This window comes from Pseudopodoces humilis, chromosome 1 (genome assembly GCF_049639895.1).
Source record: "Pseudopodoces humilis isolate 2021_Gansu_Grassland_sample_001 chromosome 1, ASM4963989v1, whole genome shotgun sequence".
Taxonomy (NCBI): domain Eukaryota; kingdom Metazoa; phylum Chordata; class Aves; order Passeriformes; family Paridae; genus Pseudopodoces; species Pseudopodoces humilis.
In genome coordinates, this window is record NC_142200.1 from 50,276,175 (window position 1) to 50,294,443 (window position 18,269).

Below are 18,269 nucleotides of genomic sequence, written 5' to 3' on the forward strand. Positions count from 1 at the left end.
GTCATTGCCAGAACACTTTAGTATATTGTTTGCTTGAAAAGTATTTCAGAACATTGTCTGCTGCATTAGGCTGTGATATCTGCTTCACTTAGCCTTGATTTTTTTTATCTGCAGTTGTTTCTGTTTTTCACTGGTATCTCCTGTCAAGCTGGACAAAGAAAACTAAAGTAGAAGTCTGCATTTTGGGTTTGTAGTTTTGCTCATTCACCCGCTCATACTTGAACTCCAGCTTTTATGCTCTGTGTAGCACTCCCGTGCACAGTTTCCCTAAAGTTGGCATAATAAACTATGTAAAGATTATATGAGTAAGGAAATCCTTAAAAGTGACACAGAGACACTTTATCAGCTCCAGTACCAAGTCTCTACTTTCTTTCTAGGACAGTGAAATATCACTCATTCCTGGCTGCTGTAACACCCCCTTAGGATATTCTGAGCTGTTCCAGAGATCAGTGTTACTTCAGCAATGCTAACAGCAATTATTCATTATTCCTTATAATACAGGGAATCAGGAGCACCCAACAAAGCTATTAAGCAGCAGGTTTAGAATGAACAAAAGGAAATATTTTTCACCCGGCACATAATTACATTGTGGAACTCATTGCCTCAAGATGCTGTGAAGCCAAAATTATAAATGGGTTAAAAAATGGGCTAGACAAATTCATTATTAAACACAATGGCTGTGTGCAGTCTCTGGCTGAGGAAGAGATTGCTCAGGAAAGCCATTGATTGCTAGAAGCTAAAAGGGTATGCTGAGGAAAGATTCATTCTCTGTTTGCTCTGTTCTTCGTACTTCTTTGTAAACATCTGCTACTAGTTCTGTTGTAGAAAAACTAATTGGTTGTATGGACCTCTGGTTTGACCCAGTATGGCTGTTAACTCACATAAAAAGATAAAAAAATAAAGCAGTGTCCCTGTATATATACAGCAAACAATGTGATGTGAAAAGGTAATTCTTTCTCTTTTTTTCCCATACTGGTAGTCAGTTTTATAGAACTAACATCACCTCAGTTTATAAAGAACAAAAACTGCTCCTTAAATCAGATCAAATCCTCAGTGTTTTCTAGCTCTTTTCTTTTACTAGCTGTTTTCCTGGTCCACTGTCACTGGTGGGCCTCAGGACTGCTGTGTACTGGGCTGCACCTTGATGGTGCTGTAAAGGGTAAGAGAAAAAAAAAGAAAGAAATTCAGTTGTAAAATGCTTTTATGTAAAAATGCATGTAGTTGCTATGCTAAAGCCTAGTCCTTGAGCCTTTATTCTGAGCAGTGCTTTATTCTGTAAAGAATCTTGTTTCCATTAATTAGACCCTTTCAAGAGAGTTATATTATTTACAGTACATTGAGGTAGTGGAATTAAACTCCTAGTGTGAGCAGTAAACCACTTCTTCTCATGTTTTGGAGAGCAAAATGGGCACTGTTATCTGAATTTTTAAGTTAAATAGGTCGAGCTTCCAACCATACCAAAGCATTTCCTTTGGTTTTGCACTGGGAAACACATTTAAAATCTAAGAAAATTTGGTGTCTTGCTGCTTTCCTAGTAGTTTTCTACACATTTCAGTTTTTCCACTGACTTTTTAATTGTCTCTTCTTTTACAACATCAGCAGCTTGAATTTTAAGTTTTGATGGTTACATTGTGAATCAAGTCTATAGAAGCGACAGTAGCTAGAACATACAAAAGTGTTTGAATACAAGGAAAATCACATAAATTGCTCATGCTTTTTATATGTTTAATTGTAGATCTGGTTTGAGATTGACATATTTTCCCTCCATTTGTCAGTTTTTTTGCACAGCATTTGTGTTTATTTCACTGGTATTTACTAAGCACATGTATCTCTGGCGTACAAAGAAAGCTAGAAAAGCTACACTATGTGCAGGATTTAGGGCTTCTCTAAAGTTTAACTGTTTTGTAGATTGCTTTTTATTTCTTGTTATTGGGACTGTGTGTTTCTTATTTTTTGGTGACATTTTTTAAAAACACTTTATTCCTGCCGTTAATTGATATTTGAGCATTGCTGAGGTAGAAGGACAGTCTAGCTGGGAAGCATATGTCTTTAATTTTGACATAACTAGGAGGATGTTTTCTTTTAGCAGAAGTATGCTACAGTGGAATTGCCTTAAATATCTTGTAGGGGATCAGGTTTTATCTTTTTAAAATAGTCCTTTTCCAAGGGCCAGGAAACTAACAGAGTTACTAAGTTTTTGTCTAGCTGCACACTGACACAGGGGTCTGCTTGCCCTTCATCAGTATTTACACTCACTCCCTGCTGGAGTCCCTAGAAACCTGAGAGAAAAATCTGGGACTGTAATAGTAGCGTGACTTTTCAGTGTCATGAAATATTTGGATGGTGCTACCCACATGAGTGTTTTAGTGTGGAGCAACAGTGTTTTGGAGTGCTCAAGCTTAATAGTGTAATAATTCAAAAAAAAACAGACCCAACCAAAACCTAAAGATACTGGTTTCCTCTCTGTTTTTATGAAGGAAAAAATAAAAAAAATACTCTATAGAAAGTACTATTTTGATTGTCACTAATGTACACCACATTTTTAAAAGCTGAAATTCATATGCAGTGAAGTACTCCATTCACCATACAGCTTCTGCCCACACTTGGAAAACTTTCAGCATCTTCTAATGAAAAACAGAAAAATTGTCTTCATTTATGCCAGAATTCAAGTTTGATCTGGTATCATATCAAGTGTTTGTATTTTAAGTGGCATGACAAGTTTAGTTGCCAGCTATTGTGACTACAGTGAAGTTATAGAGAATGACAGCTTCCAAATTCAGGTAATACAATAAAACCCACCAAACCATACTTTTTTGGGGTATTGAATTTATATGCTTTTAATATATTCTTATGGAACTAAGATTCATGTTGACTTAGGGCAAGATAGGGAGCCAGAGTGGGACATGTAAGACTTTACCTGTCTCTTCAGCTACCTGAAATGAGGTTGTAACCAGGTGGGGATGGGTCTCTTCTCTCAACAACAAGCAAGCAAAAGGAAAAAAGTAAACAACCTCAAGTTGGTGCCAGGGGTTGTTTAGATTGGATATTTATTATTCCACCTAATGTCAGGATTGGAGCATTTCAGTGCTAGGTCACTCTTGTCCATCTAGCTCACTCTTCATCATTTTTTCTTGTTCCATCTGCAGAATTTGGCTCATAGAGTTTATTAAGAAATCTAATAAATACGGACTTTACTGAGTTGTTATTTTAAACAACTAGTAATTGGCTTAATGAGAAACAGATGCCTGGAATCTTTGTATTGTCTTCTAAGGGAAATATTTATATAGAGATTCCAATTTTTTAAAGTTTTGTTTTATAGAGGGATGCAGAGAATAAAGGCATCTGCTGCTATTCAATAGAGCTGTTATAATGTTGGCTTGCCTCAATTAATCTATCTTGAGTTCAGTGTTATAATGAAAGGAAGTGTAGAATAAAAATTTAGAGCTGCAATGTATATAAATCTTGAATTGTCCACAGATAGCTGATAAATTGCTGTGTTTTGTTCCGTTTATGCAAAAGATAAAATCAGGAAGCAGATTGCAGAATCCAGAATTACACATCAAGTCATTAAACCTCAATCTTCATTACTGAAGGATTGTTTTGATGCTCGGCAAGATCTAAATCTGAACAAAAGAGTAGCTAGGTGATATGTTCAGAAGGGTCCTGCACGCCAGGAAAAAATCCACAGAATAATGTCAAAGGTGTGATCTAAGTGCAGAACTATGATTGCTTCTTTTCTGTTCTTAAGGCTCTGAATATAAACAATATTTTGCACTGAATTTCTCTTTGTGACTAACCCTTTATTTCTTCTTTAAGTTTCATGTCTGAATCCATTTGTGTTAACATAGACTTGGTAACTTTTCAGTTAGCTCTCTTTACTTCATAAACAAGTCACCTTCATGTTCTCACCATATTGTCATAAAGCACCACCAGAGGAGAAGAAACATTCTTGTTCCACATTTGCCCAGTAAGTAACTCTATGACGCTCAAATTCCCATCTCCATCCTTATTGCTGGAGATAGATTTTTTCTGTTAGTTCAGTACTTATTTCAATTGCAGAGTGCATTCTCTGAATGTAGCTGTGTGAGTGATAAGAAGGAGGAGATATTAGCACTGGGATGTTCAGAGATCACCATTGTATTGCACAAGGTCAGTACAAGTTCAGAAGGCTTTTCAAAGCTCTTTGGAAGTTTCTGTCTTGGGGATCAGGAGTATAATAGCTGATTACATGGAAAGAGAAGTGGACAATCCAAATGTCCATCAATAAGCTCCTGTGGATACGTGGTGTAGGGGAACAGTCATATATGCATTGTGTTTTTCTACTGAGAAGATATTAGTACCACATACCTGATGTCAGATGGATGATGCAGAACTGCTCTTCAAATAAGAGCATTTAGGGACAGCAACCCCTTTTGTCCCTCCTTCATTGTTAACTTCCACAGAGTACTTCCACTACACATTAACCATTAGCTCAGCCTTGGAGTAGCCTCAATTCAGTGTATTATATATTTGAATGACCTGTCTGGTTTTAAGCCTGGTTGATTAATTTCTGCAGGATTACCTCTCTTGAAATGAGAAATTGCTGTATATATGTTTCAAACATCAAAATAAGGCAATTCAGGTTGTTGAGCCATTGCTCTTCATTAGTGTGCCTAAGCTGGCACACACTGGTTGTACTAACGAGCAGTCTTGAGGCTGTATTGAAGGTCTGCTGTCTGTCAGTGTACAGTGAGCAAGCTAAAAATAATCAGGTTAACAATTGACAGCAACACTTGTCGTCATTGTCAATCCCATTATTACCTCTACTGTTTTTATGCTGATTATCTTTATATGCTCTTAAACACTCTGTGTCATTCTTTGAGTAGTTTCTCAGACAGACGGGAAATTGTCTGGGACCAACACCATTTTTTCGAAGTTTTTATCCACCTTTCCCTTACAAAGGGAAGATGATTGACAGGAAGCAATTACGGAATGAGAGCCTACAGAGGGATGTCTGGGAAAAGGAAGCATAACTTTAAAACCCAGAGACAGTATTTTTGGATAGTGAAGTAATGGGGGCTCCTGTTGCTGTGGAAGTTCTCAGTGGCTCTACTGTGACCCATTACTGCTCTCCCCAAAGCAAGAGAGTGTAGAAAATTATAAGCTCAGGGACTGGATGCCAGCCAGGAAAAGTGATAAATAGACATGTAGCTTTTAAATAGGAGAGCTTTTTCTTTACAACAAGGAAAGTGCTGGCCTAAAAGTCAAGCCCAGAGGAATGTCTGATTGACCTTATATATGCAAGCAAATAGTGGATTTGCAAACAAGCAAAGCAGACATCGAGGCACCAAAGCTTCGTGTGAAGATCAAAAAATTTAATGAGCCAGCACAATGAAGTGCTGTTCTTTTTTTGAAAGGGCACTGCAAGTAGACCTTTATCCCTTTTAGCATACCCTACTGCTCTCACTTCCCTTGAAAAGTTCTATCTTTTCCACAGGAAAAATAGCAGTGTGCAAAATATTTGTGTTCCATCTGTGCACGCCAGTGTACTCTGGCTTTTATCTTGTAGTTAAATGTGATGTCAGTGTTGCCTTGTAGCAGAATTAAAATCTTATTATGTGAGCTTTGTTTCTCTCTTATCTTCTATTCAAACTATATTAACTAGAGCAGCCGAGATACACTCATGGAAACCCTTGAGGCCCACTTAGTGAGCCAAATCTGTGGGGTGCTTTATCACTTCTGAAAGGTTAGATCAGCTGTGTGTACATTACAACTTGGATGAAGATAGGGGAGGGGTTTATTCACTTTTCAAATTCAACATTTGTTTGCTTTTGTTTCATTTTTCCACTTGCCGTTTTCTGGTGCTTCAGGGAATTTTATTACATTGAAGGTTTTTCCAAATTGTGTGGTTCTAAATCACAAGCAGCTTGTCTTTACAGGGGATTTGAAGATCTTATCAGGCTTTCTGTGCCTGTTTTAGCTGATAATTTAAAGTCAGGCAGTTCCTGTGAATTGTGAGCTCAGAGCATTGTCTCAATTACAGTGATGTATTCAGATAAAATCAGGCAAAAATATTACTGGATTACCTAGAAAAGTGTCAGAAGTCACCTTTCTTATCAGTGTATGTGTCCGCCAGTTTAATGTTGATCACCTTTCAAAAGCAATAAACTTCAGTAACCAGAATTGCCCAGATATTAAATAGTGTCTTTTCAAATAATATAGTTGCTCAAAGAATAATGTCACAGGCTTACAGCATCAGTCAAGTCATGGAAAAGAAGCGTTTTCCCATGGAAACTATTTCCCACTTCAGAAAAGTTTCGTGGAATCCTTAAGCCTTGTTTTGTTCATTACATAGCACATTTAGGCAATAAGTGAAGTAGCTCTCATCAATCACTGTGTAAAACACGGGTGAACAGAAAATTTTAATAACTGCAACACAAAGCTTACCACTTCATTCAAATATAGACTTTTTCTTCTGGTGACTAATTTTTTTTTTTTTGTATTTTCTTCTTCTCCTCCTCTCGCTGTCTCACTCTGAATTTTTCTTTTTAATTTCTTTTTTCTTTTCTTCCTTTTTTTTATCTTTTTTGTTATATTTTAAACCAATTGCAAACTCTTTAATATAGGAAGAACAAATCTGCAGTCCTTGTCTTCTTTTTTCACAGCACATCTTTATGCTGTACTTCAATAATATTTCATTAGCTCTTTGAAACCATTCCCTGGGCCAAGCTTTTATTATTTGTAAAGTAAATCAAATATCAGAGTGCTAATCTTTAGGAGGAAAAATGGGCTAGACTCAGAAAAAATATTTACATCTTTTATTTGCTTTCTGAATTAAAATTTGAAGTGCACAAAAATATTCCAAATAATGTTCTCAAAACTCTAAGGTATCTAAAACTAGTTTTTAGAAACCATCTGCCTGATAACATTCTGAGTACCTTAAAGAAAATCTAGGAGTGATGTACCTCTAAGTAGCATTGTGGAAGGAATGTCTTGCTTGGCAGAAAGGAACTTGAAAAAGATTTTCCTGAGTAAATTGGAAATTAAAAACAAGAGTTGAAAAATCTGGTTATAATGGTACCTTGGAAACCTGCATTAGCTCAAATTCAATGTCTCTGCCTTCATACAACATTTTAAGACAGCTCTCCTTTCCAGCCTCAAACCATTCAAACCATGTCATAGTGATCAGAGTGAGTATTTTCCTTCTGTCCAAGTCCTTTGAGGTATTTACATGTTACCTTTCTGAAGACAGTATAAAGAAGTCAATTCAGAATTTGCCTTACCTACACATTCAGTGGACTGTATGTGACCTGGAGTCCTCCCCATTTTGAGTAAATCACAGAGTCCCAGGATGGTTTAGGTTGGAAGGAACATAAAAGATCATCTCATTCCTCCCCTCCTGCCATGGACAGGTGACATGTCTCCCTAGTTGCTCAGAGCCCTATCCAGCCTGGCCTGGAACCCTTTGAGGGATGGGGGATCCACAACGTCTCATTCCGATGCCTCACCATCCTTGTAGAGAAGAAATACCTGTGTCCTGGTGGGTAGGATTTCTCATGAAGAAATAAATGACTCTGCATCATTTTTCACTTGTGCGTACAACTAACATGTGTAATTACCTCCTTCGGAACAACATGAGGGGGAAGCAAGAAGATGGCTCAGTTAATGAATAATGATGCAGATAGCTTTGTTCACAAAAGGATGGATAGTGCCTGTGTGGTGATCAGTGTCGTCCTTTGGTTTTCTATCAAAGCACAGAATTAGCTGGTATTCAGAGTGTCCTGTGTTCATTCACTTTATGTTTTAAGACATTACAGTCATGGGTCTTACTCAAGTTTGCACTCTTAATTACATACTGTGTGAAGAAATAAAATAAAAGGTGGGGAGGAATGGGGAGATAAGAAAACCCCACATGCTGTACATGAAAAGTATTCATAAAATCCTCCAAAAGCAGGAAATTCATTTACATAAGAGGGATTAAGCAGTGCCTGAGACCAACTTTATTTTCTTTTGCACACAAGTTAAAAACAATATATCTTGCACATTAATTACAATACAAGTGTGCATATTGTACCCAGAGGGTCCTTTCTATAAAAAAGGATCATGAAATCCTATCAACATACTATATTTTTCTGCTGGAGATAAATCAGGAAGATTAATGAGGTTAAGTTATTGCTGTCTAGTATGCCAGGGAATAACTTTCTGAATTAGAATTTTAATTGTATGTTGTATGGCAGTCCTCTTACTAAGTCACCATATTGCTAAAATCTTTTCTTATACGTTAATCTTAAAGAATTTTAAAGGAATTAAAGTAATGGAATTTTTAAAACTTTAATAGGTAAAATGGAAACGGCTCTGAAAGCCTATCAAAACTAGGTTATCTGTCAAATCTGTAGACAGCTCTACAGAATCTATAAAGATTTATAGTCCTGTCAAATATTACAGGTGAGTTTCAGGTATTACCTTCAGTGTTAGATAGCAAGAAAAGAAGTTACACTAACAGATCTCATAAATAGGTTGCGTTAAAAATATATGGAAAGTAATTCTTTGTTAGGTATTACAGGAGTACTCTGTGACACTCTTGTCATGATTTAAGACCAAATGATAATTGGTTATTGGAGACTAAATGTACTAAGATACCAGAATATTTCAATCACCAATATGCGCAGTTTTACAAATTCCACAACTTCCACTCCACAGGAGACAACATATTCCAGAAAGGAATTTGTGTGGCTCTGTGTTGTGGTTCCAGCCATGCCACGTGTTCTCCTACAGACTCTCAGGTCACCTCATCCTCTGGGTCCTTTCCCCAAACAACTCCAGACACTGTCAAATATAGGACTGGGTAGAAAAAAGAACTTATTCTTGACTATCTTGTTCAAATGCTCTTAGCACCTTCACGCATTATGCCTTCAGCATGGCTGGTACTCACAACCTGCTGTTCCTGAAGATGTGCTACACCTTCACAGTCTTCACTTTCACTTAAATTATTTCTCTGTTCTAGTGAGCTAATGAGCTACTCTCTTGTCCCATAGTGTTAACTAAATTTCATGTATATTTCCCAATGCTGTTGTCATCTAGAGCTAGCTCATGGTAAGCGGTGCAAGTACCTACATCATTCATAATATTATACTGAAGCATTATGATAATTTTAGTACGTTTTCCTTGTGCTGCTGTAGGTTGACTAGACTTCCCAGTTGTCCAGGGAGTAGCAAAGCCTGTGACTTTCTTGTATTTTTAAACATATTGAGAAATGCACTAACTGAAAACACTGCCTCTGAAAAATGAGCACACCAATCCAATCACAGAATAAGTACCAGATTTTGTCTTATCTGTGTGGTTTTTGTCCTTGTTTTGCAGTCTGAGTGTTGTTAAGGCTTGCTGCAGTTAGTCAGTGCAGGAGGTAATAGTTCCCCTTGCATTTCAACACTTAATGTAGGCAGTGAGCATGATGTTTAGTGTCTCAAAAGACCGGAAGGACTTTTGCTTTCCTACTCTTACTCTCATGTGTAATGCAGACTAGCCTAAATTCACCTGAGAAAGAAAAGACTGTTTCCTACCTCTGGTTATGCAAACCCTTGAGTGGATGTTTCTGAGGTTTTTTTTACATTAGTTCAGGGAGGAACAACCACATAAAGGAGCATTGGGAACAATATCAGAGAGGTGCTGTAAGTCTGTATCTGCTTTAAAACTGATCTGCATCTTATATCTTACACATAGAAAACCTTATGTAAACTGTCAGCCTAATTTTACCAGAAAAATCTGAACACTACAAGGGAGTTTTAGCAATAACATCAATATATTCTATTTGCAGCAGTCTTTATTGGGTTTTGGGTTTTTTGGTTTTTTTCTTCTGTGTTCAGACTTAGGCTACTGTAATACACCAGTAAGTGCTTTATAGCTGCTGAAGGCAGTTTACATTGATTAGATAGATTTTCACATTGGCTCTTGCAACAGACACTTTTCAAGGGCAGGCACAGTAAAATGTTTTTTTTAAATTCCATTATTTGAAAACTGGACATAATTCTCAGTGATTGAAGCTGACAGGGAAGGAAAAGCTGATGGTGAATATATTCTCTAGTGGCAGGCTGTCATCCACAGATGCTCTCAGTGACCAAAGCAATGACTGAAGTATGAAGAGCTGCTTGCACACAGTGGGTTGCCATCAGTGAAATAATTTACCACTGCTCACAAACACTTGGGGAGATCTATTACCTACAGGTGATGCATTTTCAATGATGAAAGCTTCCCTCAAAGTGACTAGAAGATTAAAAATGTTGTTTAATAGCTTGGGCCTTCCTACGGATTTCATTTAATGTAACTTTTAGTGACCCTTTTTAATTCCTTAGTAGTCTAAATACTGAGTTATCAGCAAACGGAATGTAATTATTTCAATTTTATGTTTAAAAAAAATAAAAACAACGTTGTTAAGTCACAAGAACATTCTCATATACCACAGATATTTAGCAGATTCTGAAGACTGAAAATCCAACGAACTTACAGATTTACTGCACTCACAAATCTTGCAGTGTTCATTAAATGAGCCTGAAGATCCTTGTCCTCCAGACATTTATGGACATGCTTAACTGTGTATTTACTAGGGTTTGTAAATACGAAGAGTCTAATGTGACCCTAGGATCTTAACTCAGACTTCAATAGATGCATTTTTCCCATCTGTAATCTTCATGTATGAAATAGACACAGCATTAGTGTTAAACTAGTAAGGAATCTTCACTATCAAATTCAGGGCATTTTAAGCATCTAATTTAGCTGCTGCTCAAGGGGCTCTATAGTAGAAATTTAAGATTTTTCTCCAGCTAATTGAGTTTAGACAAGGACCTCCATTAGGATCACTGTTAGTTGTCTGGGCCAGCTTAAAGTAGACAGTGTGCATAATTCTCTGCATGTAACTTAAAAAAAAATCAAGAGGTACCTATAACTGGATAGGTCAAATTACCAGTGTTGTTAAAATACATTGTAATCTGGTCATTTAGAAATAGCAATGGAAAGTGAATGTTACCAGTGAAGAAACTCAGAGTCAGTTGAGAAAATCAGATAACATAAAGACCAATACATTTAAAAACAAATCCACAGGTCAAACTTAAGCTGTTACACAGTGCAATAGCATTTCTTTGAACCTACAGGTAATATTCTTGCTTATTAAGTAGGCAGAGAGATTTATGATGGCCTTAACTTCTTCTTTCTTTGCTTGTAAGAGCTTGCATTTTGTAAATGACATTGTAAGAGACTACGCAGTTGTCACCTAGCAACTACAAAGTATGTTTTGGAAAAGTTGCTGCTTGGTTTTTGACTAATAATAAAAACAGTAATTCCACACTTTACATTTGTAGACCTTAAAGCACTTACAAATTTTTTTTGTAGTATTCTTATCTAGAAGTATGAAATCTAAGATAGAAAGTGTGTTGGGAAAGATGACAATCAGCAGATACACAAATTTTATTCTAAAGATCTCACCCTGTTCTTCACATTCAACCTCTTCAAACTGCACTTTTATATAGGTCCTTTCCAATATTTTTTGCCTTACGAATTTTAAATTAGGAAAGGGAATAATCTAAAAAATTCTTTCTTTCGCAAAATGAGAGGGGGAGCTAATCACCGCAAATAGATTTTTCTGTTTGCAATGATTAGCTCCACCTCTCATTTGAGATACTGCAGTTATTTTCTAGTCTGAGGGTCACAGTGAATGAGCGCTTGGCAAATATTTAGTCTTTAATGGGAACCACTTCAGTATTGAGTTAAAGCACACAAAAGTATCACATTCATCCTAAGATGATCCTCCTGCTGCATCACTGTCCAGTTTTCATGTTGCATATAAAGCAGTTCTCTAATATTAATTTTTCTTCAGAAAGTGTTTCATCATAATTATTGTAATATTTTCTACTAATAGAATGGCAGTTGACATGCATACTGAAATTTCTGCTGTAACAACAGCTGGCTTGAAGAGCATTTCATTTTTCAAGAAGATCACAGAGGCTGGGTAGCCAGAGTTCTGGGTGATTTTGAGTTGAAGAAATACTTATTTTAAATTATTTGAGAAATGTCCTATACTCATTTTTGGTTCTCCATTGCCCTTGCCAAGCATTTGGCAGAGTGAAGCTGTTTGTGAGCCATATCTCTTCCTAATGGTCCACAGTTTTAAGAAACTTCTAAGGATGAATTAGAATGAATAGCCACAAAGATAATGTGTGGGCTGCTGTGGAGCAGCATCCCTGGAGAGTGATATGTCAGGGAAGAGATTTAAAAAATTTCTGTAATGAAACGTGTATTTCTCACAAGTAAGGAAAGATCTTGACAGATCATCTGTTATGAAATATCTTCTCTGTTCTTTACTTGTGGGACAAATGAGATTTCTCCTTATAATACAGTGTGGATTATCATTCTGTTGGAGTTTGTGTAATGGTAGCACACGGGGAATTTAGGAAATGACACTCCAGCTGTCTTTTACAATAACTGGGTTTTTTTATGCTTTTGCACTGTAATAGCTCTTCCTTGAAATTATCTTTCCCGTGCTCTTCTCACTGTAATACCAGTGTGCATCCCAAAATGAATTAAAAAGAAAAATGGATATACATAAATTATGTCTTATTTTCCCTGTGTGATATGCTTTATTTCGTTCACTAATTTATTGATAAAAACTCAAAGAAAAATAAATATCTGAAGTTCTTTTTCTGTAATACATTTTTAATAAAGAAAGTGAAGTCAGAAAGCAGTAGCTGGAAATGTAAATCTGTTTCCTGGTTTTTGCTGTTGTGTGAGGTTTGATACATATCTGTTCTAAAGAACAGAATTATCTATGTTGGAGATAAATTGTTAGGAGATGGTTTATCTGTAAGACTCATTAAAATTATCATTGTTTTCAGAAGTTCCAAACACTTGGGAAAAATAGAATTGTACACTGCAGATGAGACCCAGACAAGTTTCTGAAAGCAGTACATTGCCTATTGTATTTCTTCCCAGAATTCAGCACCATCTAAATCTTTCCCAGTTTCCTCCAGAGCTTTACTTCATTTGATTGTTTCAAAGCAATTCTGTGAAAGTTCATTAGTGGGACAGAGAGAAACAAGATGCCCCTTGGAGAATATTTGGGTCTTCCGTATTTCAAGGTTTAGGCTCAGAAGCTGTGTCAGCAGGACTCTTTTTCTGTAATAGCACATGTAATGCTTACTGAATTGAACTCAAAACCACTTGCTGGCTGGTGTCTCATGGATCAATTCTGTGCATTAGTCTCTAGGAGAAGAAAACTAGCATTTTCAGTAGTCTGTTTAGCTGTATGAAATGCGAAATCCACATCAAATTTTAGATCAGATGAATTGTTAGTTTGTTTCGTCTTTGCAGCTTTGCTGCTGACCATTTCCATCTCTACTTTGCCTTTAACTATGTTTAATTGTTCAGTGTTGTCCGAGAGTGTGAAATATGCAAGAAATTGAGACATAGATCTTTGTCCATCGAGAGTCATTCCTTATGAAGTTTGCAGTTTGGTCAGACTTACTAGAAAAGTAATTTCCATCCAGCCTGAGCTGAGAGTTCTCTAGAGTGGGAGGGCCTGCTTGCTTTAAATGCCGTTGGCAAATGTATAATCAGATAACATTTGATGCTGTTTTGGCAAAGAGCCCCAAAGCTATAAATCATTTCAGGATTCACAGGGTTGCACTTCTCTATCCTAGTAGCAATGAGTGTTTCTCAGAGCTGTACCCAATGATGGTATGTTAGGATTAAGGAGAAATTTATTTGTATTAATGGGTTTTAATAATTCCACTTTCCAAACCACTAAAAATTTTCTAAGGAAGTATGGAGATGAAGGAAAAACAAATTGAAGCCACTGACAGGCTTCTGTTTTTCTTGAGTTACTACTTATAAACATTTTAGAAGTAGTCCATATATTTTCAGGAATTTCTAGATCATAAGTTGAAAACCAGCACTAGTAAACTTGTGAAAAGAATACCCAATTTAGACACTGCATGTCCTTGTCTTCCTTTGACTTCAGCAAGAGATCAAGGATTTGGTTTGACTTTTATGCTCTTTGCTACTAGAAATCATTGGGATTTGAAAAACAACTATTTTAAAATTTGACGGTAAAAAACAGTAACACTAGACAATTTTATGGATATTATCTGTTTTAAACCACTCACTGTGTTGAGATCTTGCAAAAGATACAAACTTCCCAGTGTTTTCTCTATTTAGTGTGATACAGAAGATTTAATTTACTGATTTTTACTGATCATTTTAGTAAAAAGATGAAAACATGAGTTAAGACTGGCCATAATCATGATAGAATTCCAGTAGTTTGCTTGGCAACTAAGTATTTTTTAACACAAGATTAATATTTCAATACAGAATTTTAAAACACATCTGCATGATATGGATAAAATGCATAAATAAAGAGGTTGTGCTAATGCTCTTTTGCACCACAGAAAGCTCAGAACTAATAGGGCATAACAACTTGCTTGCTGCCCTTTTGGCAGCTTCTGTGTTTTATTAATGTAAAAATAAACTTTTAGCACCTTCAACTTTCTTGTTTACGTGAGATTTATTAGCTAAAGGACAGCTGTTCGGTAAAGATGAGATTATATCTTTAACAAAATCACACTGATTTTATTCTCTGGGAAAAGAATCATCATGGTGGTGTCATAAATTGTGCTTAAGAGAAAAAAAAGGCACAATTGTGCTAGTTGAATCCATGTTTTTTTAAATGCCTGTATATGTTTTGATCCATGAGGTCATCTGCCAACAAGTAAATGAAACTTGGGGTATGTCAAAAATAAAACATATCAGTACAGTCTGTAATTTCTGCACTCAAATACTGGAGTACCTCCAACACTGATGATGAAGCTCCTTCAGCTTCACGTGTGTATATCAGAACTATACAGGGAATCTGGATAGCACAAGTGAAGGACTCTCAGTGTTGCAAGAACGCAGATTTGGAAAGGTTTAATAGCACTTCACTTGCAAATAATTCTTCTTGCTATTACACAGATAATCTCATGTCAAATTTTAAGTAACATCTGGAGCTATGCATAGATAACATTTAAACAGGAGACTCGTATTTTTGCTCAATAAATGAATCGGTTCAATGCCACTTTAACAACAAAGCCCACGAGTACTGTTTGCCTTTCTCTTTCATTTAGCCATAAGATAACTGTTTCTGCATGCTTTTCTTAATGTCACTTTCTCTCCTTTTTTTAGAGTTTCTTTGAAGGACAGTCTGCACCATGGGATTCAGCTAAGAAAGATGAGAACAGAATGAAAAATAGATACGGGAATATCATTGCATGTGAGTGTTGACAACATAATTGTGCACTTTGTTAACTTCCCTTCAGATCTGGATAAGAATGACCACCAGCCTTGTGCTCACATCAGACTTATATTCCTTTTCCCTAATTAAGAAGATAAAAATGAGGGAAAATGTTACTTTTTTTTTTCTTTGCGAAAACTGTCAGATTTAATGCATTTTCTCAACTGCCCTTCTGTATACCTTCCATCCTGTGATCAGCATTTGGCTAATAGAGAATGACACCCTTAACCAGTACTCAGCTCTAACAGGTCCCAAACTGCTCCTGTCAGCTTAGCACAAGACTACCCATGACCACATCATCACCTTGGTATTAGATTCTGGATATTTTAGGAGCAGACAATACTGGTGCTTAAGTGTTCCACAATAATAGAGTCAACTATTCTGCCTTATGCTAGACAGTCTCTAAGGAAAAAAGGTAACCCTTAATGTTTTACTTAAAAATGCCAGGCTTAATAAGGATTAGACATACTAATAATCAAATAACTTGAGGAGATGATAACATGCTTTGGTGAGTGACCCCTAAATCTTGCATCATGACTTCCAAAGCATTGTGACTAGAGATGTTGCATGTGAACGTGGAGGCAGGAAGTATATCAAGTTCAGTAAAATTGTATTATTTACACACTGCTCTTGTTGCACTTAAAGGTGAGTTCTCAGTGTGTATGTAGGAGATGATCCCTTCCCTGTTTTTTCACTTTAAGATCTAAATTTAAGATGTGGAGTGCATGTGTTTTTAACAGCCAGCCAGATAACCATGAGCAGGTATAAGCAGAGAAATAAGCAGCCGTCACCTTGTTTTGTAAGCATGAAAATGAAGGTACATGGGACAGCAGAGAAAAATAAGCCATGCTGATTGAACATTTGGAGGACCTGTGGAAGGAGTGTGTAGTGCATATTTGCACTGACTTCAGCACCTATCCTAAGTGCATGTCCAGGCACATACCTGCCTCGGTTTCTTCATCAGTGGACCACATGGGCTTGAGAGAGAGAAGGACAGGTCTTCTTGAGAAATGGTTCTGAAACAGAACCCATTTGAATGCTTCTGAATCACCACCTCAGGAGGTCCTCTCTGCAGAGCATGTGTAACGAGTCTGGAGAGAACAGCTCCCAACTTAGTGACCTACAGTAGGCGATGAGAATAGGGCCCAGCTGGGCAGAGACTGTCTGCAAGGAGAAAACAGCTCTGTAGTTTGCTGCAGAATGAGAGCCCACAGGAAATACACATTGAGGCAGAGGCAAATTAAGCAAGAGAAATGATCTGCCACATAGTTTTGAGTGGACACAATAGTATTGCTATGTATTTTGATGTACACAGTGCTATATACTGAAAATGGAAATTAAATCTTCTAGAGAAATGTGATTATTGTGATGGTCTGGCACATATGCAAAAGCAGATCAGTTAGCTAGATATGGTTTTGCTTGTTTCCCTCCAAGCAATATTTAATGTGGAACAAACTTGTTATTTTGTGAGGATGTAGCAATACATTATATGAGTAACAGCTAATAATTTGAGTAAAAATATCAAAATCAAAAATAAGAAATACAAAGCAGTTTTGTGCTTATCCTTGCTTTGTGAATTTTTTTTCCAGTCCAAACCTATTACAATAGGCCTTCTCTTGTAGTCAGGTTTAGTGTGTCACTCCCCTCTTACCATGTCATGTTAGACATTGTCTTACACTTTGACACCCTTTGGTTGAAGAAAACCAGAAAACTGCTAGTGCTTTATGTTTGAGGTAATCAAGTGATGAATAGCCAAGGGAAAACACATAAAAGATATTAGATACACAAATCAATGACAATTACAAGTGATACTGAAGGCTTTCTAAGAGGCCAAGTATAACTCAGGACATTTAGAGCTCAATTTACTTGAAATGTCCTCAGTATTTAGCAGAGGGAGAGAGCTGGATGGAGTTTTTATCAATAACACTTCCTGTTTATGTGGCTGTGAAAATGAAGACAACTCAAGTTAAAATTAAGATCTACTAGAATTAAAGACAGTGTCTTAAAAGAAAAGCTGAAACTGCCCACAAGAACTATCGTTCTATTTGTTGTTGTTGTTAAGTACATGTATGCAGATAGGGTAGTTAACTATTTAATTATTTTATGTGTTTTTCTCCTGGATAAATGATTGCATTTCTCAGAGTATGAGGGTACAGTTTGAATGGTCTACTTTTGAAAATATGTCCTAGATAATTGTATAAAGTATATGCTTTAGCTTAAAAGCACTTTAATAAATTGCCCTTTTATGCTATGTTCAAACACTTTAAAATACAGTGGCATAGATGCCACTGACTATGGGTACATGATTATAATGAAATGTATATTTTTTCTGCAAAACATATTTTTTTCTATCCATTTACCCTCTTTGTTTTAATTTTTCCCAGGATACCACTGTTAGAATATTGCTCGTAGTCATTATTGTTCTTGGAGGGAACTAAAACAATAGCACCAAGCACCCAGCATTGCAGGAGCTTGTCAAAATTGCAATATGCTTTATGTTATCTAAGTGATGTGCATTTAATTGGCTGCAAGTGTGCCCTACCCAGTGTATGACAGTGGCTACAAAAAGTTGAATCATGATCACAGTCCAGTACCAACAGAAAACGTGTTCTTTCTTTACTGAACAAAAAAACCTTCATGGATTCTCATTACAAACTAAACCCAGCATGAACCTGCTAAATGAATCTTTCATCACCTAAGAAAATTTATGTTTCTGACATAACTGTGTGGGGTTAGGCATGGATTTTGGTAAAATTTATTCATTTTTCCTCATGAAAGATCTTGAGGGAATGGGAGGGGTTCTGTATTTATTTTTACCTAACTCAATATTGACTAAACGAGAAGAGAGTATTGATCACAGCTTTTAAAAGCAGCTAAAGATTTTAGCTGAGACATTTATAAAAGGTTTGATTTGCAGAGAATTGGGAATGCACGTCCCAAGAAAGGGTCATTGGCTAGGCATGCTAATCAACCAGGT

General features: G+C 36.5%; 1 protein-coding gene across 12 annotated transcripts in view; it reads left to right on the forward strand.

Annotated features, from left to right (window-relative positions):
• PTPRM (protein tyrosine phosphatase receptor type M) overlaps positions 1-18,269 on the forward strand; it is a 442,950-nt gene that overhangs the window by 365,291 nt on the left and 59,390 nt on the right. For all 12 annotated transcript variants that reach the window (XM_088050998.1, XM_088051003.1, XM_088051039.1 and 9 more), the window contains one exon: positions 15,184-15,271. In XM_088050998.1, the coding sequence (XP_087907124.1) occupies positions 15,184-15,271 (88 nt within the window). The remainder of the gene's footprint in view (positions 1-15,183; positions 15,272-18,269) is intronic.